At 50.8% G+C, this 24,020-nt stretch overlaps 1 protein-coding gene across 3 annotated transcripts in view; it reads left to right on the top strand.

Moving 5' to 3' along the window:
* The window catches only part of CGNL1 (cingulin like 1), a 118,217-nt gene that overhangs the window by 32,620 nt on the left and 61,577 nt on the right, over positions 1-24,020 (top strand). For all 3 annotated transcript variants that reach the window (XM_078619109.1, XM_078619101.1, XM_078619117.1), the window contains exons 3-10: positions 5,651-5,742; positions 9,564-9,672; positions 11,095-11,196; positions 15,363-15,511; positions 17,211-17,352; positions 18,759-18,938; positions 19,754-19,960; positions 22,392-22,496. In XM_078619109.1, the coding sequence (XP_078475235.1) occupies positions 5,651-5,742; positions 9,564-9,672; positions 11,095-11,196; positions 15,363-15,511; positions 17,211-17,352; positions 18,759-18,938; positions 19,754-19,960; positions 22,392-22,496 (1,086 nt within the window). The remainder of the gene's footprint in view (positions 1-5,650; positions 5,743-9,563; positions 9,673-11,094; positions 11,197-15,362; positions 15,512-17,210; positions 17,353-18,758; positions 18,939-19,753; positions 19,961-22,391; positions 22,497-24,020) is intronic.

The raw sequence follows: 24,020 nt of genomic DNA, 5'->3' as shown, positions 1-24,020 counted from the left end.
CCTCTCTACCCAGCCCGCACCCCTCCCATTTTTGGATGCACAACGGACACAATAATCCCCTGTGGGCTGGTGGAACCAGGTGGTTCTTACCAGTAAAAGGAACGAAGGTCAGAACCCACAGCAGTCTGGGATTTTACCTCTTAACTTTTCCATTGTGAGTCACTCGGGTTGATATGGAATGCCAGAGGCAGGTTAGTAGTGCTGGTTCATTACAGGGCATTCATTTAGTGGCTGTTTTTCTTCATCCTATTTCCCACGTCAAACTGTGGGCAGGCGTCACATGGCTTGTAAATGAACGTGGCTTCACTTTGAGCTTCGCGATGTGATTAGCGATCCCAGGGGAATGTTCACGTTCCTTTCCCACTGGAGGCATAGCTTAGGGAAATCTGCCGCTATGAAGCAAGCGGATCCCTCTCCAGCCCCGGAAGGAGGCAGAACAACGGGCAACTTGGGGGTCCCACTTTTGAACACTGAGACAGCACCACCGAGGACCTCTATTTGAATCCTAGCCTGAGGTCCGCACATATAGAGTGAGTGATGGTCTCAGCCCGGGCACCAACACTTAATGATCAACGTGTGAGGTTTGTGTGGTTTGCGGATTATTTCTGCCCTGTCCACCTTGGGGTCAAACCGCTCGCTTGTATTCCGAAGTGAAGACCGCAAAGCATAATGGTCACACATCATTAACCCTTGAAGGATAACAAGTGAGGGCCCGTGAGGTAGTTTTTTAATCCATCTAGGTATGCCCTCTTAAAATGTTACAGAACAGTTCCAATTCTTTATTCAACAGGTGATAGCCAACCAAGCTTGATTTTCTCTTTTGCAAGGTAGACTTTGGGTAAAGTAATATATTATTTTACAAACCTTTAGTCCCGACTGTTATTCATTTCTATTTCAGTCTACGCCTGTGAATGGTGTCACAGGCTCTCTTCGTGTACACACTGAATCGGGCAGCAGCTTTGAAATTCTCTGTGGAAGTCGTTAGCTTCTGCGGAGAATCGAACCTTCACATTGAGTAAACTGCTTCAGTGGTGAGCGTGCGGACTTACAGGCAGCAGCACGCTCACGAAGCATCTCGCCCACATGGAGCTCACTCGAGTGACACTCGCGTGGAGCTTGCGTGGAGCTCACGTGGAGCTCCACGTGGAGCTCAAGGGCAGCTCCACCCAAGCGCAGCTCCACTCAAGAGCAGCTCCACTCACGTGCAGCTCAAGTGCAGCTGACCCATGTGCAGCTCACCCAAGTGCAGCTCACCCATGTGACGCACACTCAAGTGCAGCTCGCCATGCTGAATGAATGTAAAATGCTTCACTTGCTCCTTGGATGCCAGTAGCACAATCGGGATATAAAAAGCAACAGGAATTGCGTGTATTTTGTTTGCTGTGCATCTTGCACATTGTGCACAATCTCTGGCCACCGCTGTGCGTGCTTGCACGTAATCGTAAGCAAACAGAAAAAATTGCTTCTTCTTCCTTCTCGATTTGAAGCTTTCGTGACTGCAGGGATCCATGCTCTTTGGTTCTTTCGGTAAAGTCACGTAGGTAGAAATAAAACAAAATAAATCACGACGTTTCAATAGCAACACAAGCCAAAGGGGAAAATCGCGGTAGCCGCGATGTCTGCTGCGAGCAGCACGATGTCTTCCTTCAACTCTGAAGTTTTACACGAGCATCACGTTGACCTTTAAGGCTGGTCCAGGCGACATTGATCAAGCCAAAGAGCACGCGGTCGCCCTGTGGGCTTGTGTTGTCCCAGCGTGTAGGTTCCAAACGCGCACGGTCAGTCACGCCCATGGCAACCCCTGTGGTTGTGGAACGCGTTGACTCCACGGTAAGAGAACCCTTTCTTATCATCGGGGGGGTAGCAATGTAAACAAGCAGACAATACACCTGCTTCCCATATTTGCCTCCTACACAGATTTTTTTTACAATTTTTTTTTACACCTACCGTCCCACCACCCACAGGGCCTTCTTCTTCTGGGAGTGCATTTCTTCTGCGGCATTGGCTTGGTGGCTCTTATCGGGATTCTCGGCTCCCCACACAAACACCACCTGCTCCCCCTGACCCCCGCTGTGCGTCATCAAGCGGCACCCTCCCACCGTTGCTGCTGTTGACCGACCCCCAGTGGGCCATCAATGTGAACACGAACAGCAAACGTGGACTTATTTGTAAAGTTGCCATGCTATGGGCACGCTTGGTTTTGCCTTGTGCAAGCTACCCCTTTCTGTATTGACTCACTTGGTCCAATTCATGTTGCCGGGCTCCCCCCCCTCGTCCGCACGCCCGCCCGACTGTAGGCTTCACTCAACCACAGGACCACCACATCAACACCGCGGTGCTACAGCCACACCAAACCACCCTGCTCTTGGCAAGGTGTCTGTCTCGCACTCTGCCCATTTTGAGCACGTTCACGCACAGCCCACAAAAGCGCGCCACCCCCACTGCAGCATCGTTCATTCGTCGTCGTCAGCCATGGTCAATCCGCTGCTGGATGAAGGCTTCGCCAAGCCGCTACCATCTCTCTCACGATTCTGTAGTGCAACAGTGCGTCCAGTACCTGGACATGGCCTGATGTAGGCGTCCTCTCAGACACGTTCCGTTCCTTGGCTGCCACTCTCTTATTACTCTTGATCATCGGCCGTCATCCTTTACAGCGACGTGTCCTGCCCTAGACTTGCCCTGCCCTAGACGTGCCCTGCCCTAGAAGTGCCCTGCCCTAGACGTGCCCTGCCCTGGACGTGTCCTGCCCGACCCCCGTAGTTCTCTTCGTAGTGGACGTTGTCTGTTTTCACCACGTGCTCCTTTCTCTGTCTCTCCAAGCAGCCGTCTCTTTACGCTTCTTTGCCCACTATTCAGGTTTTGTTCGATATTGTTTTGTTCATAACCGTGTTCATGAACCGTATCAAAGCAGGCAGCAAGCAGTGATGAAACGCGCGCTCCTCTCGGCACATTGCTGCATTACATTTAAATTGTAAGTTTGGCCGTGAAAATCACTCTGAACGTGCTCTCGTCCTCCCCTTTGTTGCATCGTTTTTATTCCAGTGCCGCCTGTCACGGCTGCCCCTAGGTACACTTGCCACTTACTCTGCAACGTTTTCCAATTTGTCCCTCCGACCAATATCTCTCAGCTCAGTGAAATAAGAGCATTTTGCAAGCGAGACTCGGGGTCAGCGAGGGCAAAATGTACAGAGGTGCAATCTCCTTGCCTTCTGCCCTGTTCTGGGTTTCTAGTTTTCAAGGTAACGGGTCTCCATGCTGCTGCAGGGGTATCAGAATTGAGCCATGGGGCCGTTTGCAGCAGGAATACACACACTCCCTTCTGCTGCATATGTTAACGCTGTGTGTGTTGGGTTCCGTGTGTTGGATGCCGTGTGTATTTTGAGCTGTTGTACTGTGTATTGGGTGCCCTTTATTGGGCACTGTGTGTTGTGTGTAGTGCGCAGTGTGTTGGCTGCTGTTACTGTGTGTTGGGTGCCCTGTGTTGGGTGCTGTTGTACTGTCTGTTGGGTGCCATGTGGTAGGTGGTGTGTGTAGTGTGCTGTGTAATGGGTACTGTTTTCCTGTGTATTGGGTGCCGTATGTTGTGTGTTGGCTGCTGTTGTTACTGTGTTGGGTGCCCTGTGTTGGGTGCTGTTGTACTCTGTATTGGGTGCCATGTGGTGGGTGCTGTGTGCAGTGTGCTGTGTATTGAGTGTTGTGTGCTGTGTATTGAGTGTTGTGTGCTGTGTGTTGGGTGCCGTGTGTTGTAAGGGCTCGAGAGAGGAAGCATCAGGTAATACTGGTGGTTATAGGCAGGCTGTCTGGACAGTGGGCGTGCCACCCAGCTGTGCCTTGCAAGCCCAGGGTGTGTGCCTGTTTTATTATTATTTTCTCGAGGTTTTTACATTAACTGGCCCTGCTGTTAATCAGCGACAAAGGTCGCCTCTGGTTTGTTGGTGCTCTGTTTTGCACATTTGTTTGATGCAACCTCTGCAAATTTGTTGGTTTGTGTACCAAATCCTCATTAAAGAAATGTGCAATGATGCCTGGTCAACCACAACCTACATGATCATTCCACGTGTTCTGTTACAGGCCACTACAGTTCACCATATTTGCCGTGCTTTATGTTTTTCGTATGCCACGTACCCCACCCTGTTGGGTGAGATGGATTGTGGCGTCATGAGACCCAGAGAAGGATGGCGGTGGCATACGGAGGCCTTCAACCAGCAGTGAATAGACAATGGTTGATGATAGTGAGGAATGGATTTAGTATTTTTGTATTGAAATGCATTTTACTTCAAAAGCCGTAAATAGCGGACAGATTGAACATCAAATGTCGTATTCTCTTTGGTTCTTTCGGTAAAGTCACGTAGGTGAAAAATAAAATAATAATAATAATAAATAAAAGTAAATTAAATCACGACGTCCCGAATGCAACACAAGCGTCCGCCATCAGGTGGGAACAATCACAGCAAAACAGAGTTGCTGAAATGGGCCAAAGAGCTGCGATTACCAGGGGGTTATATTGGTGAGGGGGGGGGGGAGCCAAGGATAGAGAGGATGGAGGGGAAAGGACGCAGAATAAAAATTGAGGGTCGATAGCCTGAAGCGTAGGGGGGCGGTACAGGGACACGTAAGGCAAATTTCTAAATGATGGGACTGAGCAGGACTAGAGATATGGATATCAGAGCAAATTATACAGCAGTTAGGGTTTTAACCTGGTTGATAACATCCTTCCAATGATTGCTCAATTTGTATCCATCTTCTCGGTTTAAGTTATGTCTATGTTTATATATCTTGATGGCTTCATGAACAAACCTTTGTTAGTAGCCATGAACAAACCTTTGATAGTAGTAACTTCAAATCTAGAGTAAAATATCGTATTAAGAAATGAGTAGAAATTGACGTAGGGAACAATGCTTCGGCCACGCTCGAATAAGAGTGGGGGTGATGTTCATCTCTACTGGAGGCCCTAAGCCACTGTGAGTCGTCTACATTCCTACGGTAGGAGCCAGTCCTTCTATGCGGCCAACCAATGGAGAGTTTAATGGCATTAAATATGTGACGGGGTTAGAGGGTTAATGTAATAAATGCACCGTAGACTAGACGTCTGTTGAGAATGTAACGAAGAGCGAGGCTTGTGGATGTGAAGGCATGGCCGTGCGAGTCTGTAGGAGCAGTGGTAGGAGAGGAACGGGGGGTTTAAAAACGGGCACGGCAGATGGGAGAAGTGAGGGCTAGGCCAGGGCAGATCCCGGTCGAAATCCACTTGCCTATTAAATGTCCAGAGAACCTTACGGAGTCACCCATGTGTTTCCATGACATTGCTAAAAAGGTGACCTTTTTGCAAGTTTAAAGTTCGAGTTGAGGAGGAGTGGAAAGTAGCAATGCCATAGTTTTGAAGGAAACTGATGTATCACGAAATGTGAGCGTTATTTGTCATTTGTTATGTTGCAGACAAATGTGGACATTTTGTCGTCGATGACGTAGAGATTTGGCGATCGCGTGGATGAAGGAGGCGGTGGCGGCGAACTTAACACTGTCGGCTGGGCGCGGTCGCCGTATGTTGAACTTCTTTCGCACCGTACGTAGCCAACCGTGCTAATCGGAGGTGCTGTGCCCCGTCCCCCGCATGGCTGCCTCCGCCGCGTGCCCCTCTGTGGCTGTGCAGCTCGTGACCACCCCGGACCTGTTGCGCGACCAGACCGACGTCTCCCAGGAGGCCAGCGCCAAGCAGTTCCTGTACAGCGTCCTGCGGGAGGGGTGAGTGCGCACGCGCAGACACCCGGCGCTCCACGCACGCATTCCTGCGCCCTCTCGCCGTCCCGGCGAGTGGACCGTGAGAACTCTAGCGGTGCATGCCAGTTGTGCGAGAGCGGTTGATGTCGGGCTGCCACCCTTCTGCTGTCTGGGCATCACTGTGGCAAGAGGTCTGTAGGAAGCAGAGGTCGCAACCGGGTACCCGATACCCGTACCCTACCCGATACCCGGCCGGGTACGGGTACCCGTTTGCGACCCTGGTGCGGCCGGGTACGGGTACGGGTAGGCTGTGAGTCACTGGTGAGTCACCGTTTGTCACTCATTTCGGGTAGGGTACGGGTACCCATTTGCGACCCTGGTGCGGCCGGGTATGGGTACGGGAAAGGAATCAAAACCCGTTTGCGACCTCTGGTAGGAAGTCGTTGGCTCCATCCCGTCCCTGACGCCTATATATTTGGAGTTTGCATGGTCTCCCTGTGGTCGCATGGATTTTTCTCCGTGTCCTCCGGTTTTTCGCTCCACATTTATAAACACGTGTTAAGAGCATTTGGCTGCTATAATGTCCACATGATAAACCACTTGGTCATTTGTTGCGAGGTCGCTTCTGAAAAAGAGCTATATAGCTCAGTGGGCCTTACCTGGTAAAATAAAAAAATAGTTTAAGTAGTTTAATTGTTTAGTCTGCTAGAGAGTTACTTTGGATCTGTCGCTGGCGTTGTCGTTCAAATTTTTAGCAAAATGTAACTCAACCCCAGATGGATACAGCCCTTACTCTGTTTTTTGAATGGCATGAAAATTCGAAAGCACTGCATTTCAGCATGGCGTCACAAATGTTGAACAAAACCTCGGCTGGATAAGAACATGGCGAAGATCCCAGATTGGAAATTCAACACGAACGTGATTGGTATCTATCAGGGCCGTTAAATGATAACCGGTAACCGCTTTTTTGTTACTGGTTACAGGGAGGCTCTGTCGAACCTCCACCAGTACACCACACGGAGTATGACAAACACTCACAGGGTGTAATTTACATAAATTTAGTTTCTTGCTGTGGTTGTCCCACCTGATGACGGAAGCTTGTGTTGCTTCCGAAACGTCGTGATTTAATTTATTTCAATTTTTTTATTTGTATTTATATTTCTTATTTTTATTTCTTATTTTTTTCACCTACGTGACTTTTACGAAAGAACCAGAGTACTCACAGGGTTGTACTTTTATCTTCATCGGTTGACATTATTGTAGATGCTGCAAACCAATTTTTACGATATGGTTACCGGTTATGAAAAAAAACATATTTTAACAACCCTAGTATTTATATTAAGAATGTATATTGGTTTAATAAACATTTATTTCAATAGCACTGTCAGGATCTCATGTTGCTGTCATTACCGATACGGCCATCGCGCGTGCACTCCTAGACGCAAGCCACAGGTGCAGCGTCGCTCCTGTCCCCGTTAACTCAGATTCAGGGCTGTGGGCTGGGTGGTTCAGTGAGTCAATGTTCAATAGAAAGCACCGTGCCTGCACGTGTCGTAGGCTTTGATATGAGACAGATTCTTGAGATGAAACCACGTTCTCAAGTGGAGTAAGCCAATGGTCTCAGCTAGCATTGTCACCAATGACTGCTAATTGTTTTGTTTCTATAATATGTTACATTTTTCTCTGGGTGCCCCGATTTCCTCCCACTTGTATAAACACTCATCATCATTTATGGTGTGGAAACATCTAAGAAGAAAAACCCAATGCAGGACCCTCCTGAAAAAGAGCCCTTGGACTGATTTCCTGGATAAATAAGTAATTATTATTATTAAATTTAGAGTGCGAGGGGCAGCACTTTCTGTAGTTTCTGTAGAGTTGTTGCTGGCGGTAGAAGTTGTTGTGGGTATTTCTGCCCGCAACAACTGCCGTGCCGTGGAGGTTGCCTGCCACGGTGGGGCTATGCTGTGAGTGGCAACACTCCCAGTGGGTGGTATGTCGTGTTCCAATTTGCAAAAGTGCTCAATGCACTATTCGTGTTCAGATGTTTAACTTCAGCTAACGTGAACTGTATTTTAATCTTGATTTGAAGCTTTCGTGACTGCAGGAATCCATACTCTTTGGTTCTTTTGGTAAAGTCACGTAGGTATAAAATGTTATTAAAATTTGCCTCCGGTTTGTTAACTTAAAAAAAATGGAAATAGTCTGTTTGTTTCTATAATTTGGTTGACACTCATCTCCGTGGCGAATACTTGTGCTCGTGGAGGAGATCCCGTGGTTGTATGGCAGTGTCCAGCCTCTCCTCGGGACAACTGCTATTGGCTGTCCACACAGTAGCACTCATTTTACTGACCGCTAGGGATGATATGCTGTGTCAACCGCCGACCCAGTTTTCAATTTTTACCTTCATAATAGCGAGCTGCGCCCTCTGCCAGAGTGGCCCTCGTGGGATAATGACACCTACTGATTGTTAAGACCAGTGTTGAATCGCATTTGGCTTCACTCTGTTGTTCTCCTGTGCATTCATTCTTTAATGACTTTTCACTCTGCTCACAGCAGCAGTGCTCCAGTCACACGGCTAGATAGACGTTTGGAATGTTCAGCAATACCCCTTTGAATAAGAGGCACAATTATTACACCATTTTTTAGATTCTCACAAATCCCTCTTGATGTACAAACGACTGCGCCGAAGGGAAACACTGAAGCAAGCAGAAGCTTGGAGCCGGGTCAGAGCGGCCTCGCGTGGGATGGACGCCTCGTCCCCGGCGCTGCCTGCGTGCCGTCGTGCTGGAGGGGTTAATTGCTGAATTGAGTGCTCGTGACAGCTGCAGTGGGCAGCCTGCCCACTCGGGCCGGTAGGCTGGGAGCACAGGATCCCCCCCCAGGCTTTCTCTGCTCAGTGCCTCGTGCTCCCGAAGCCAAGATCTGGCATGGGCCTGCCACCAAGAGCCATGCCAACTCTGCCCACTGTACGTAGTGCCCCATTGGTTGGTAGAACTAACTATTCACAGGCATACTTAGCAAAGCGTGGGATTTGCCACCTAACTTTTGGTAGGGATGTAACGATCCATGAATTAAACAAGTAAGCTCACAACAAATGCGTTACATTTGGTGTGCATGAATCAATGTTTTCTTACTGGTATTTGTTGAAGTTAGTTTACGTGTTTTCTGAAGGCCCAAGTACCCGGTTTATTCATCGCAATGTACGTTTGCTATGTCGTCTTACAATAATTTGCATAAGCGTATGTGTGTTTTAGTTTTATGCGGTATGTGCACATTATTTTAGTACGCGTGTTCCATTGCATGTCTACTCAATAGTTAGCGGTAGTGCAACGGTTCGTGCGCTGTGGTACGAACTCTGCGACCCAAGTTCAATTCCCGCTCACAGCCAACACCAGTGATGATTAGCTGCATCTGTCCTGGGCCTCCCCAAGGTTCACTCGGCCTGAAATGACTACCTGGTGCGATCTGTAAACATCGCCACTGACCTCGTGTACCGTAACGACCTTCGTAGCTACTTGCGAACAGCACTTGCCCCAACAGTCTGTTACAGGCTATACGGGGGTTCTTTGTCTTTGTCTCTTTATGTGGGTATGAACATTAGTGAGTGTCACGCAAGACAGTGAACCGGCTAGATCTAGCCTCCTTTGTCTTCCCCCCTGTTCTTGTTCATGCAGTACTCATGTAAGGCTGAGTCGACCTCGGGGAGGCCCAGGTTCAGCTACCACAAAGCGAGTGGATCTTGCGCATTGCACAGCAGGCAAGGCCGCGTTGGGAGGGTGGTAGTGCAGCATGCTATCCCCTCCGCCTCACGGGGCTCGTTGTCTGCGTGGACGTTGTGCGCGCAGGAACAGCGAGAGCGCAGAGAGCACCCACCGCAAGGTGAACCTGGTGTTTGAGAAGATCCAGACCCTGGGCTCGAAGCGCTCGCAGAGCGTGAGCGTGCAGACCGAGCAGGTAAGCACAGCAGCGGGGACGAGTGGCGCTCACGTCGCCGCTCGCGCTTTCTGCTCCCGCGTACGCGTCTGGTGAAGCCCAAGCGATTTGAAGGCCTCCCCCGTGTTCACACACACAACAAACCCGGTCAACATCGTGAACACGTTTAGAGTAGACGTAGCACGGCTGAGTGCAATGGCACTTGCCATAGAAAGTGTCGCGAGGCACATAATCTCATGCATGGCTCGATTTAGGTACAGGACGTACAGAGCACATGATAAGTTATACTTGCATTTTTTCTTTGCTGAGCTTTTAGCTGTGTAAACCTTGATAAGGGTTTGAACAAGGGCAGTGGGTAGCCTGTGAGCACGTTTCTCTTTCGAGATGATGTCTGTTTGTAGAGAGAGACGTCTTACAGGGTGCCCCGAGTGTGTGTGAGCGAGTAGCAACAACCTAAATCGGTGTTCATCACTGGATGAGGTTTCCGCACGCATGGACCAACCCTTCGTGTGATCAACATGAGTGCGGCTTTATCTGCAGCCACTTCACTGTCGATAGCAATCTTCATTTAATCAACGAGGTAAACATCTCGCAAGTGGATTGGAAGCGGTTGAGCGTCGAGCGCACCGTGCCGTGTCTCAAGTAATTGATCGATTGTGAGTAGAGGGCTCCCGTTTCTCACGTCCCCACTTGACCTCCTCCGCACAAGGCCTTCTGATTGGTGGGAGCTGAGCGGCAAATGTCCGTGGTGGCTGACTGTGGGATGTTCCATGCCAGCGTTGCCGCTGCGTGGGTAGATGCGCCTGAGGCTTGTTTATTCAATAATAATTGGTGACCGTCTGTCTTGGGTGGCTTAGAGCGTAATCGTAATGTTATGCCAGTGTCAGGGCACCTTGTGTTTCAAAGGTCATGAATGCACATTCTGTCCTCTTTGTCAAGATAAACGTCATTTAATTTAATGCATAGGTTTTCACGACCAAATTTATAATTTATGATTAGTTTGTTTTTGGGTGAGTTTCATGCCAACTTTCAGCTATACCCTCTGGCACCTGACACGGCAAATCAATCGATGTATCACTTGGGAAAATATGCCAGTTGGTTTGGCCCGATGAAACGTTGAATAAACCATCGTCAAAATCTTGGTCGCTTTTAAATTTTCCGATTTTTCCGAAACCAAACCAGTTGCCATATTTGCCCACGTGTCGGGAGGATATAGCAAAAAATTGCCATTATACGTACACGACGATCTAACCCAAAATAAACTACTTGTGTTGTAATATTTATCGCTTTTGACGGTCTCAACCCAATCACAAAAGATTATCCCAAACAGAAAACAGAGTAAAACTTTTCTTAGCATATTGTTTGTCATTGTCTGCTGCGTGCTTTCGTGACCGTACGCGTGTGCCGCTGCTGCTGCTGTTGTGTGTTGTGTGCCCCTGCCAGGCGTACGTGGCTGTGGCCGAGCTGCACACCGTGCAGGCGGAGCGAGCGCAGCTGCAGCAGCAGCTCCGAGAGGTGGGCAGCCGCGCTTCGCACGAGGAGAAGGTGAGAGATGGCGGCGCCGGTGCGTGCGCGCGCGCGGCAGATGCTTGAGATTGCTGCACCAACACTCTGTGACCACCTGCGATGGCACTTCCACTCTGCTACAAAGCTCGTGAAGGGCGCATCGTGGATGTGTGTGTGGACACACCGCAAATCGGTCGTTGTTCGTAATGCACAGGTGGCACCCCTTGTGTTGTGTAAACCCGATAGAGTTGCACCCAAGGAGGAAACCCCTTAAAACAACTTACACGTCTCGAGACTCATTGACCCTTAAGCACCCACTTTAGGGCAAACTTGTGAGCTCAATGACTCGGCGAATCGTTACACCGCTGCTTATTCAGTTTCATTCCTGCAGGCCCTGATAGACTGCACGCCGCTAATGGGAAGCCAACAGTGATTGTCCCTTTAATAGACTGGCTTTGCCATAGAAGTGTGGAGTTTATACTTCTCGCTTCAGGGCCTTTGACAGGGTTGACCACCACTCCGGTGCTTGTTGGGACAGAGAGACACTTTTAATTGTTTTTAATGAATACCCGTATGCATATTGTATATCGGAATTTAATATCCAGAGATTCAATGAACATGCCCTTGTACAGGAGATATAGGTTTTATTTTAAATATAAAAAAAACTATTTTTAGTTTGTAGTCTTTCCACCGCAACTCTGATTAGCACAGTTGGCTATATACGGTGAGAAAGAAGTTGAACATACATAGGTTTAACGTAGGGGGAAGGAGTTGGAAATACAGACAGAGAATGAATCACTCTTGAAATGTAAGTGCAGCATACGAGATTGGGTAGAGCAGGCGGTGTCTGTGGGAGTGCGGTGGTATTTCTTAGTTGTGGAGGGGATTGGAATCCGGTGCAGAGAGTGGGAGTGACGTTTCACTGTCGTTCATTCGAGTGAAGAGGCCGAGCAGCAGAGTTCTGTTTCGTGTGAAGTTCCAGAAGTCAAACAAACAGGCCTCACTTATATTTCCTGGAGGCATGTGCTGGCAGTTTTGGTAAGAATCCAGTCAAATGCAAGGTTTTTCCCTGTTCAGATGAGTAATGGAAATTCGGCATTGCCATGGTGTGGGGCCACTATATCCGTAGTGATGACTGCTGATGACTTCCCATGAAGGAGCACGTATCTTATTTACCTCTCAGGGACGATAGGCTGCGTCAACCTCCACCCGGGATTGAACTTTTGCAACCTTCTAATTGTGAGTTGAGTGCTGTACCCACGGCGCCACCCTGTTGGCTTGGACTGGCAGTAGAGGCGGTGAGGTATACGATGGACGCCCAGCACACGGTGCAGTGCGTGTGCCTTTAGCCCTGTACATGCGCAGTGTAGACGTGACCAGAAACGTGCACTGCGTAGCCCTGTAGAGGAAGACGCAAGCTAACATTACCGTAGAAAGGGTGTTGTTCACCTCTATCTGTTACTACGCACACCTCACTCCGATGAGCTGAAATTCCACCAGCTGGAAACGTGTGTCACCCAGGTGTGCGCAAGCGTAGAGAGGCGTGTGCTTTCGTTTGCACCGAGTGACAGAAAGAAGAGCTCGTGGAGCGGGGAGCAAATTAAAATTAGAGACGGTACGTTTATAAAAGTCTGTGCAGCAGAGCAAGTGGCCTTGGGCAGGATACTCTGCGGCCATGTGAAGGAGACTTGTGGCGGAATGGCAGCCAAGGAGCGGTCACAGCAAGAGGGCGACCATCGCCGAGACGACACGATGAGATCCGTAGGAGGGCGACGGACTGTGTAGCATCATGGGACAATCCTTCATCCAGCAGTGGATGGACCATGGCCGATGATGATGGCCTTGTTCGCATAGCGCTTTGGTTGATGCCCTTATGGCTCTCAACATTATTATTGGTTCTTTCGGTAAAGTCACGTAGAAGGGAAATAATAAAATAACAAAAATTAAATAATTAACTTCTCACGCCGTTTCGATTGCAACACAAGCAATCGTCATCAGGTGTGAAAACCACAGCAAGAAAATTATTGTTTTATTTTTATTATTTTATTATTTCCCTTCTACGTGACTTTACAAAAAAAAAACAAGAATATGAATTTCTGCAGTCACGAAAGCTTTAAAACGTAAGATCAACAACATTGTTTATGGTCCAGCAATTGTGAATTATTCCACTTTTCAGCATTTCTATCCTGCGCTGTGTTAACTGCGATGTTTTCTGTTATTCTTTTCGGTATGACCACCAGCCACAACAATGTCAGCATGAACATCCAGTCCGGCCTGTTCCCCACGATTTAAAAGGCTTTTGTTACGCACGCCGCGAGTGAATGGGAAATGTAAAGCTCTCACAGGAACATGACCTCAAACAATGACGGCTGTTTTTTGTGTTGTTTGAGGGGACGTATGGGGATTTGAAAAAAAGACATCGCCGTGACCGACTGTGCACAGATGCCCCCCCCCCTGCCTTTGAAGTGGCAGTGAATATCGGTGTCCATGTGCCCCCCTCTCAGAGTTCTAGAAAGGCAGAGGTGACCAAGGTGCAAACCTAACGTAGATGCACGGTGACCCCCTTCCCCTCCGAGCACGTTGCCCTCCCGCCCCCCCGTGTGTCGATCACGTCGTGCGCGGATGTGTTCCCTCTGAGGCGGGGAGCGCTCGGTGCGCGACGCTGAGCTCGGAGTTCGACGTGCCGTGTGATTGGTTCCATTTTCTTTCTGTTCATTTGGAACCCTCCTCGACAAGTTGCTTTTGCATCGGTTCTTACCGTGATTAATGTGTCGACACATGCCAACGGTGAACTTATCTCTAGTATCACGTTTAGTCTGGTCCCTGAGGCTCTAGTCTCACGTTCAGCCTGGTCGCTGATGTGTTCGTCTCACGTTCCGATTGAAAGCATTCACGTATTACCTGTGGCCAGTTTTTCTGTATCTCCATCCATCTGTCTGTAGCAGGGGGGGGTCTTGATAACTCTCGTAAAGATGATCCAATGTTAGTGACACTTGAGTTGCAAAGCTGTGTTCGTCTTAGAGCCTTGTCATCTGGAAAATGTCCAAATTGACCAAAGAGTTGGCCAAAACTTGGTAGTTAAAAAATTATCTTTGGTTCTGTCGGTAAACAAAATACATTAAATAATAAATAATTTCCTTTCTACGAGACTTTATCGAAAGAACCAAAGAGTAATTCTAAATGAAAAAGCCTTCTTCATGGCCCTTGGCGATGACATCGCACAGATCACGCACCCGATTACTTGTGACGTCATCATGATCTTGTAAAATGCAGAGGTTACAGTAAAGTGTCATGGTTGTGTAGAGGAGTAATATGGGGACGTGCGATGACGTCATGGGACGTGACGTCATGCGCGCTGGGCGGGGCGATGACGTCATGTCTCCTCTAGGTACTGAAGGGGGACCCCGTGACGAAAGCGAGGTCACTGTGGGAGCCCCGGATAGAGAACGGTTGAAGAGCCAGCCAGGGGTAGAGATGAAGGAGTCTGCAGAGAAGCCGGTGGTAGTCATAGGAGGTGCTGCTCTCCTCGGCCGGTCGGTGTTGGATGAACCCCCGATCCGACTCGAGGGAGAGAGCCCTGGAGCTCGCCAAGCTAGGAACAGACAGAGTTCAGGGTCGTGTGAGGGACCCAGTATAGGACCCCTACCCCTGGGGAAGAGTTATCTAAACCCTTAATAAATATCCGGCGCAATCCCTTACATGAAGATCTGCCTCCGAGTCATCATTTGCACCACAACAGTTGTAATAAGATAGACCCTTAAAGGGGACTTGTGATGTAATGCATGGCCTCTGCTGATGAGCTTTGACTTTGTAGGTGAAGCGCAGGAGTGTGTGGCTGCGCTGTCATTTCGGGGGTTGTGAGGTATCCAAATGAATGCTTTGCTGCTGCGTGTGCCCACTGCCCAGGTGCCAGGGCCACGAGTCAAAGTTCATCCTGAAAGAGTGCCAGGTCGTTTTGAATCAGAAGTTGAATGTCCACATTTCTGTGGCAGGAGTCGTAGCACGAGCACTGTTAACTTCCAAAAACTCTTTTGATTGATTGCTGGAGGGATGATGGTCTGAGTTAACCCCAGCCCAGATTCAAACTCGCAGCCTTCTGATGGCAAGTTGCCTGTTCTGCCACATCGCTCAGCTGTATACGAGGGCTGCAAGTGAAATGTAGTAACACGTTGCGGGTGGTGTGTGGTGTGTTGTTGACGTGTCAGAGCCATGCGGCTGCACAAGCAGAGCTGGCCAAGCTGGAGGAGAGCCTGGCCGCGGCGCGGAGGGATGCAGACGACAAAGCCCAGGAGGTGCAGCGCTGGCGTGAGCAGCTGGAGCGGGCGGACGCCCGCCTCGCAACAACGCAGCACTCGTACGGCTCGCAACAGGGGTGGCCCAGCACTCAGTCGTCCCACACCACTAGAGCCCACATACCGCACACACGTGCCCTGGCCACACTGGTGCAGCACTCACACTTGTCCTACACCACTAGAGCCCACGCACCACACACACGTGTCCTGGCCACACTGGTGCAGCACTCACACTTGTCCTACACCACTAGAGCCCACGCACCACACACACGTGCCCTGGCCACACTGGTGCAGCACTCACACTCGTCCTACACCACTAGAGCCCACGCACCACACACACGTGCCCTGGCCACACTGGTGCAGCACTCACACTCGTCCCGCACCACTAGAGCGCACGCACCGCACACACGTGTCCTGGCCATGGCGCTGCATGTGCGTCACATTAAAGTTTACATAATTCGAAGCGATGTCCACGTACGGTCAAGTCCACGGGTACACTATGGCCCGGCTGTAGGTCCTGGTCAGCCCAGGGTCGAGCTGGAAGATGACTGGGTATGGAGACTCGGTGTGAGCTTGCCCAGGGTGTCCAGGATAAAGGAAGCAATGAAGCTGTATCCATGTGCTTGGAACTCGGTGCTGTCTAGCGGAGGAGCCTGGTAATGTGGGGGTTCATATTCTTGGTTCTTTCGGTAAAGTCACGTAGAAGGGAAACAATAAAATAATACAAATATAAAACTATTATTATTTTATTGTTTCCCTTCTACGTGACTTTACTGAAAGAACCAAGAATAGGAATCCCTGCAGTCACGAAAGCTTTAAATCAAAATGTGTGGGTTGTTGAGGTGGGGTTCGGATGGCGGTTGGGTGAGGCCGGTTGGATTGAGGATTAGGTTGCAGTTGGGTTGTGGGTTGAGTTTACTTCAGTTGACTTGGAGGTGAGCCGAGATGATGGCCGATTCAGCAGTGTTGCATTGTGGGTTGAGTTGGTAACTTAGTTGAGATTGGGTGAGGTGGGGGTTTATTGATTGTCCATTTGGAGGCTGGTGGAGCTGGTGGGTGAGTTTTGTGGGAACGGTAGTGTAGCGGTTAGCGCGCTGCGCTACGAACCTGGCGACCCGGGTTCGATTCCCGCTCACAGCCAACACCAGTGACGATTATCTGAACCGGTCCTGGGCTTCCCCTAGGTCGACTCAGCCTCAAATGAGTACCTGGTGCGATGTGTAAACATCGCCACTGGGGAGACAAAGGCGGCCGGGCGTGGTGTTGGCCAACCACCCCCTCGTGTGCTGTGCGTGCCTTCATAGGTGCCCGCTAACAGCACTTGCCCCTACAGTCTGCTAAGGCTACACTGGAGATCTTTGAGTTTGGGGTTTACTTTAAAGTTTTGTTGAGTTGGTGAGTGTATTGCAAGTGGAGTTGGAAGTTGAGAGTGGCAATGGAGGTTGAGTTGGTGCTTGTGATAGTTAAAGCTGGTCATTGTCAGCAGTTGAGTTAGTGGTTGTTTTGTGGGTTGTATTAAAGTTGGAGATTGAGTTTGTAGTGGAGGTGGAGTTTTGAGTTGGTGGTTGGGTTGAGTTGGAGGTTTAGTAAGAGGTTGAACTGGATGTTGAATGGGAGGTTGACTTGGGTGCTGAGTTGGGAGTAGTGTTGGGTGTTAAATTGTAGGTAGAGTGGGAGGTTGAGTGGGAGTTTGAAGTGGGTCCCGAGTGTGAGGTGGAGTTTGGCGTTGGCTGAGTGCAGTTGGTCTCCATGTTGCCCCAGGCTGGAGGAGGTGGAGGGTGAGCGCTCGGCCCTGCAGCGCGAGATGCGGGACCTGAAGAGCCAGCTGTCGGAAATGCACGACGAGCTGGACCAGGCCAAGCACTCGGCCGCGGAGCAGGAGGAGAGGAAGACGCTGCTGCAGGTGCTCGTGCACGCCCACACATCCCACGGCGTGCGAACGGCGACACTGCCAGAGCGTGTGCGGCCGTGCGCCGCGCTGTGTGCGTGCGCATAGGCACCAAACAAGGGTTGGATGCGTTGTACGTTTGCATGCGTGTACGTTCGTTTGAGCGGTATCATTTAACGTGTGTGTGACCAGATTGATCATGCGTGTAGAAGTAAAACAAGCATTGTCGCCATATCATGAGGCCTCCTTTGCCAGTACCAAAATATAATAATAGGGGTTTTCCCCTTTTTTCTGGCGACAAAGCTATAAACCTTTTGCAAGGAATCATGTTTACATTAACCACAATACTTGCAGTCAGAATGCAAACACAAACCAACACTCTGATCATTTATGCATTGTCCTTGAAACTGATTGGTCCACACCAGAGACGGCTTTCCTTAGAGCCTCGTCTCATACGGTGTTTGACCAGATGACGCCTAATCAGTTTCAAGGACAATGCATAAATTATCAGAGTGTTGTTATTCTTTTGCAATTCTGACTGCAACTATTGTGGTTAATGTAAACATGATTCCTTGTAAAAGGTTTCAGTTTTGTCGCCAGAAAAACGAAAGGGGAAAAGCCCCTATTAGTATAAGCATTGTCGCATCTATTGGCCATATTACCAGCTCATAGCTTTCGTTGCAAGTGCAGGCATCTAGTTTAGTTTGTTTAACCAGGAAACAACACAACTGGAGAGGAGTTTGTTCGAGAGATGAGCTGATGTGGCACTGGGGAATAGGCCTCTGGAGGAAGCTCGTGAATGATGCTGCTGGGGCAGCTGGTGGCCGTCTGCGACAAATAGAGGGCTCCCCACATCACGTAACGCATGGAGCAGCAAGTTGGCACAATGGGCAGTGTAGGTAGATGGTGCATCGGTCTGCATCTGTCACGCACGTTAGTGTGGATGAGACTGTGTACTGCTGCGTTTGAGTGGTACTGCGTGTGAGCGGTGCTGCGCATGAATTGTTTAATGAGACTGCGTGCTGCTACTTGTGACTGTGGATGAGATCATGTGCTGCTACGTGTTGCTGCGCATGCACGGTGCTGCGTGAGCAGTGCTGCGCGTAAGTAGTGCGAGTGGTGCTGAGTGTGTGTGTGATGCTGCATATGAGTGAGAGTGGTGCTGCTTGTGAGTGTGGATGAGACCGCGTGCTACTGCGTGTGGATGTGAATGAGTGGCATTTGCTTGTGAGTGGCGCTGCGTGCGAGTGTGCATGAGACCGCGTACTGCTGCGTGTGGATGTGAATGAGTGGCGCTGCGTGTGAGTGTGCATGAGACCGCGTACTGCTGCGTGTGGATGTGAACGAGTGGCATTTGCTTGCGAGTGGCGCTGCGTGCGAGTATGCATGAGACCGCGTGCTGCTGCGTGCGCCGCTCGCAGGAGTTGCAGCGGCTGGGCGAGGTGGAGGAGAGCTTGCGGCGGCGCGAGCGGGAGCTGGCGGCGCTGCGCGGGGTGCTGCGCCAGGAGGTGGAGACGCGGGAGCGCGAGATGGACGAGCAGCGGCAGCGCCACGCCGACTCCGCCAGCAAGGCCCAGCAGAAGCTCGAGACCTCCGCCCAGGTGGGGCCTCGCGTCCCGCTCTGCGGTTCGGGCCGCCCGCGATCGTCACCTCCTGGCCGGGCCCAGCGGCGACGGCGGTTGTCCGAACGTGGCCTCGTTCTCTCCTAGGTTAACTCGGCCGAAGTTTATTAGCCGTGGTTGTGTGCCTACACTCACAATTGGGAGGTAGATGCAGCAAAGCGTGGAGCCGTACGTACACTGGTTTTATTGGATGTTTGTTGATAGCACTTGTGCTAATGTTCCAAAAGTCTAACCTAGGGATTTTTAGTTTTTGTGTTTTAGTTTGTGCTGTATTACACGTGTCTATGCATAGTACAGTGTTCTATATTCGATTAGCGTATGTTGCGCCGGGCAGCAAAAACGCAGCAAGTTGGCACAGTAGTGCACAGGTGGTGCATCTGCCAGCCATGTCAGTCAACCCATGGCACCTGGGTCTGTCCCGTGACCTGCCAGCAGCAAACCTTCGACGTGGCCTCAAAGTGCACCTAGGCTGGCACAAGTGCCGTGGTGATGTCACCTCTACTGAGTGGCGAATGGCGCCTGTTATTCTTGTTACTGTGTTTTTGGTAGTGTGTAGTGGTCAGCGCAATGTGCTGTGAAGCCGGAAATCACGAGTTCGATTCCCGCTCGTGACAAATCGGTCGTAAATATTGTAACTGCACCCTGGGCCTTCCCTAGGTCGACTGTAAATATCATCACTGGCGAGACAAAGTCAGCCGGGCCCAATGTTGGCCACAACACCCCCTCGTGCGTCGTGTCACAGGTGCCCTAACAGCTGAAGGGCCACGTCAAGGATCTTTGTCCCTGCTTTGTAGCGGGTGCTGGAGCTGGAGGCGAGTGCCGGGGAGTCGAGCCGAGCCCGCTCCGTGGCGGAGCAGCAGGCGCGGCGCGTCGAGGTGGAGCTGGCGGAGCTGCGGGAGGAGCGCGAGAGGCTGCAGGCCGAGCTCCTGCAGCTGAGGCCGGCGCTGGAGGCGGCGCGCAGCGACGAGGACACGTGGAAGGGCCGGCTCGGCCGCCTCGAGGTGAGAGCCGCCGCCTCGCTCGGACGTCGTTGACCACGCGGGGCCGGTTCTCTGCCCGCCCCCCCCCCCCCGCGTGGATAGCCACACGCAAGCGGACGCTGCCAAGTGCTTGCAAGGGCACGAGGCAGGGGGGGCATGTTGATTTTTGTGCAAACGTGTACATCCCTCATAATCAACGTTTTTGAGTGAGATCGCGTTATTTATAAATGTGTCGTAACCCTCCACCACCCGACACGGCCAATCAGTAAAAAAGTGTCATGTTGACAAAAGACAAATTGTTCACTGCTTTAGCCCACCGGTGTGTTGAAGCGTGAAACCACAACATTTACCATTTTTGAGTACGACGTTTCGCTGGTAATTGCATCCAGCATCATCGGGCAATTGGCCCGAATGGTGAGTCGGGTTATGACACATTTATAAATAACGCGATCTAAACCCAAAAACGTTGATTATGAATAATATTGGTCGCGAAAGCCTACGTGTGTACATCCCTGCCTGCTGCTTATCGCCTCCTGCCTCCAGATGGCCAATGTTGATTGGCGAACAGTTACACAGGCCGTGGTAATGTTTCCTTCATGGACTAGTTAGCATTTTGAATGCGTGTTTCTCCAGACTGTCCACGATGTAACCATGTGGTCACGTGAAATATTGGGACATGCTAAAATCAACGAATGGACAACAATAATATTACAAATTTCCTCGTGGTGTCACGCCAGTCACAACTTTCTGTGCTGGTGTTTTAGTGAGGAGTGTTCACTGTGTTAGGAGTGTGTCCTGATGTGTGCAGTTGCTATTGAAGAATGCTCGCTCTGATTGACGTGTGAGTAGTGCAGTAGTGCGGGTGTTGTGTGAGTGTTGCGCAAGACGTGTAGTAGTGCGGTAGTGCGGGTGTCATCTGTGTTGCGTAAGACGTGAGTAGTGCGGTAGTGCAGGTGTCGTCTGTGAGTGTTGCGCAAGACGTGTGGTAGTGCGGTAGTGCAGGTGTCACCTGTGTTGCGTAAGACGTGAGTAGTGCGGTAGTGCAGGTGTCGTCTGTGAGTGTTGCGCAAGACGTGTGGTAGTGCGGTAGTGCAGGTGTCATCTGAGTTTTGCGCAAGACGTGTGGTAGTGCGGTAGTGTGGGTGTCGTCTGTGAGTGTTGCGCAAGACGTGAGTCGTGCGGTAGTGTGGGAGTCGTCTGAGTGTTGCGCAAGACGTGAGTAGTGCGGTAGTGCGGGTGTCTGTGAGTGTTGCGCAAGACGTGAGTAGTGCAGTAGTGCGGGTGTCGTCTGTGAGTGTTGCGCAAGACGTGAGTAGTGCGGTAGTGCGGGTGTCGTCTGTGAGTGTTGCGCAAGACGTGAGTAGTGCGGTAGTGTGGGTGTCGTCTGTGAGTGTTGCGCAAGACGTGAGTAGTGAGGTAGTGCGGGTGTTGTCTGCGAGTGTTGCGCAAGACGTGTGGTAGTGCGGTAGTGTGGGTGTCGTCTGTGAGTGCTGCGCAAGACGTGAGTAGTGCGGTAGTGCGGGTGTCGTCTGTGAGTGTTGTGCAAGACGTGCGGTAGTGCGGGTGTCGTCTGCGAGTGTTGCGCAAGACGTGTGGTAGTGCGGGTGTCGTCTGCGAGTGTTGCGCAAGACGTGAGTAGTGAGGTAGTGCGGGTGTTGTCTGCGAGTGTTGCGCAAGACGTGTGGTAGTGCGGTAGTGCGGGTGTCGTCTGCGAGTGTTGTGCAAGACGTGTGGTAGTGCGGTAGTGCGGGTGTTGTCTGAGTGTTGCGCAAGACCTGTGGTAGTGCGGTAGTGCGGGTGTCGTCTGCGAGTGTTGCGCAAGACGTGTGGTAGTGCGGTAGTGCGGGTGTTGTCTGTGAGTGTTGTGCAAGACGTGAGTAGTACGGTAGTGTGGGTGTCGTCTGTGGGTGTTGCGCAAGACGTGTGGTAGTGCGGTAGTGTGGATGTCGTCTGTGGGTGTTGCGCAAGACGTGTGGTAGTGCGGTAGTGTGGGTGTCGTCTGTGGGTGTTGCACAAGACGTGTGGTAGTGCGGTAGTGCGGGTGTCGTCTGTGGGTGTTGCGCAAGACGTGTGGTAGTGCGGGTGTCGTCTGTGAGTGTTGCGCAAGACGTGAGTAGTGCGGGTGTTGTCTGAGTGTTGCGCACGACGTGAGTAGTGCGGGTGTCGTCTGTGACTGTTGCACAAGACGTGAGTAGTGCGGTAGTGTGGGTGTTGTCTGAGTGTTGCGCAAGACGTGGGTAGTGCGGTAGTGCGCGTGTCTGCGAGTGTTGCGCAAGACGTGAGTAGTGCGGTAGTGCGGGTGTCGTCTGTGAGTGTTGCGCAAGACGTGAGTAGTGCGGTAGTGCGGGTGTCTTCTGAGTGTTGGCTAAGACGTGAGTAGTGCGGTGGTGATTGTGTTCTCTGTGAGTGGCGGGCGTACACACTGACACGTGTGTGTGTGTTCGGTGTGCAGGCGGAGCAAGCTCGTAAGGCAGAAGCCCTGGAGAAGGCCGATGCCCTGGAGGTGGAGATGGAGGCTGCCCAGCGGACTCTACAGACTCAGCTGGAGGAGCTGGAGGTGCGGAAGCCACCGTTGTCAGCCTCGCTGGCAACAGGCGGTAGCCCCAAACTTGCTTCTGAATCTTTTAGCAAGTGGATTACCGCATGGGTGGAACAAACCCGATTTTTTCCAGCGGCAGGCATCGGGTTTTTTCTTTAATACAATTAAACCCGATTTTGGGGACTTAAAACCTGGTTTAATGAACACGAATCTCTGATAGGCTTAGGCTGCTTCCTCGTCGGTGCTGCTATCGTACTCGGTGGGGGGGGGGGGGGGGCCGTCGGGCACGGGGTAGTCGTAGAATGCGGGCAGGTTGGTCTTGATGAACACGAGCTTCTCTACAATCGTGGGCGCCGCCAGTGAGTTCCTTAGCTTGGAATGGATGAAGCCCATCGTTGAGAAGTTGGCGAAGTGCGGTTCTGCAATTATAAGCAATTAAACCGGATTTCTCCCAATCTCAGATGATCGATTACTGAGACACGAGAGGGCAGCCTGGCCCGTGGACAGGCTGAAGTGGCACTCGCACGAAGACCCTAATCAGACTTCTTTCATCACCCGCCAGTCACAAACTCATCTGACCCTTGACACTCATGAGCACCTGTTTAGTGCCCTCACGTAAAATCCCAGTGACGTACGTTTTACCGTAAGCCATGCACACCCCTAGGTGGGCCGAGAGTTTAAAATCAGATAATTGTTTTTTTACCCTTTCATCTGGCAACAAAACTGACACCTTTTTTACAAGGAGTCATGTTTGCATTCCGAACGCAGGTATTGTGGTCAATGCAAAATATGACTCCTTGTTTAAAAAAAAAAGTATCAGTTTTGTTGGCAGATAAAAGGGTAAAAAAACAATTATCTGATTTCGCTACTGGCAAAAGGAGGTTCCAATTGTGAGTTTAAAACCAGTGCTTGCCGTGCCGTGGTCAGCATGAGCCTAAATTTGAAGCTTTCGTGACTGCAAGGATTCATACTCTTAGTTTTTTCGGTAAAGTCACGTAGGTAAAAAATGAAATGAAAATTAGTGAGGCACTCACTTGATACAGCAAATCTAGCTGTGACGGTCCCACCTGATGACGGAGACTTGTGTTGCCTCTGAAACGTCGTGATTTTTTATTATTTTACTTCTATTATTACTTTCATTAATTTTAATTTCATTTTTTACCTACGTGACTTTACCGAAAAAACTAAGAGTACAGCATGAGCCTGCCGTGGTAATGGCAGCCAGACGAGCGTGGTGCTGGCGTCGGTGCTGGCATCGGCGCTGCCTCGTGCAGCGGCGTGCCCACTTTCAGCACCTGTCCCTACGGATGGACAAGGCCACGCAGGGAGGGGGGGGGCCCTCCGTTGTTGTGCGAGTCATTCTTTGCTGCGAGTCTGACCTGGGGCTCGCAAGGTCTGAGCCTACATTGATCACTTGTTACACGGTAAACGTTCTCGGTATGAAGACAAAGGCTGCCAGGCATGTTGCCGCTCACCACCACCGCAGCCACCCCTTGGTGCCATGCCGGCATGAGCAGGTGCCTGCTGGAAGCACCGCCCGCC

This window comes from Lampetra planeri, chromosome 3, assembly GCF_965212315.1.
Source record: "Lampetra planeri chromosome 3, kcLamPlan1.2.h2, whole genome shotgun sequence".
NCBI classification, from domain to species: Eukaryota; Metazoa; Chordata; class Hyperoartia; order Petromyzontiformes; family Petromyzontidae; genus Lampetra; species Lampetra planeri.
This window is presented reverse-complemented; position numbering and strand designations above follow the sequence as displayed.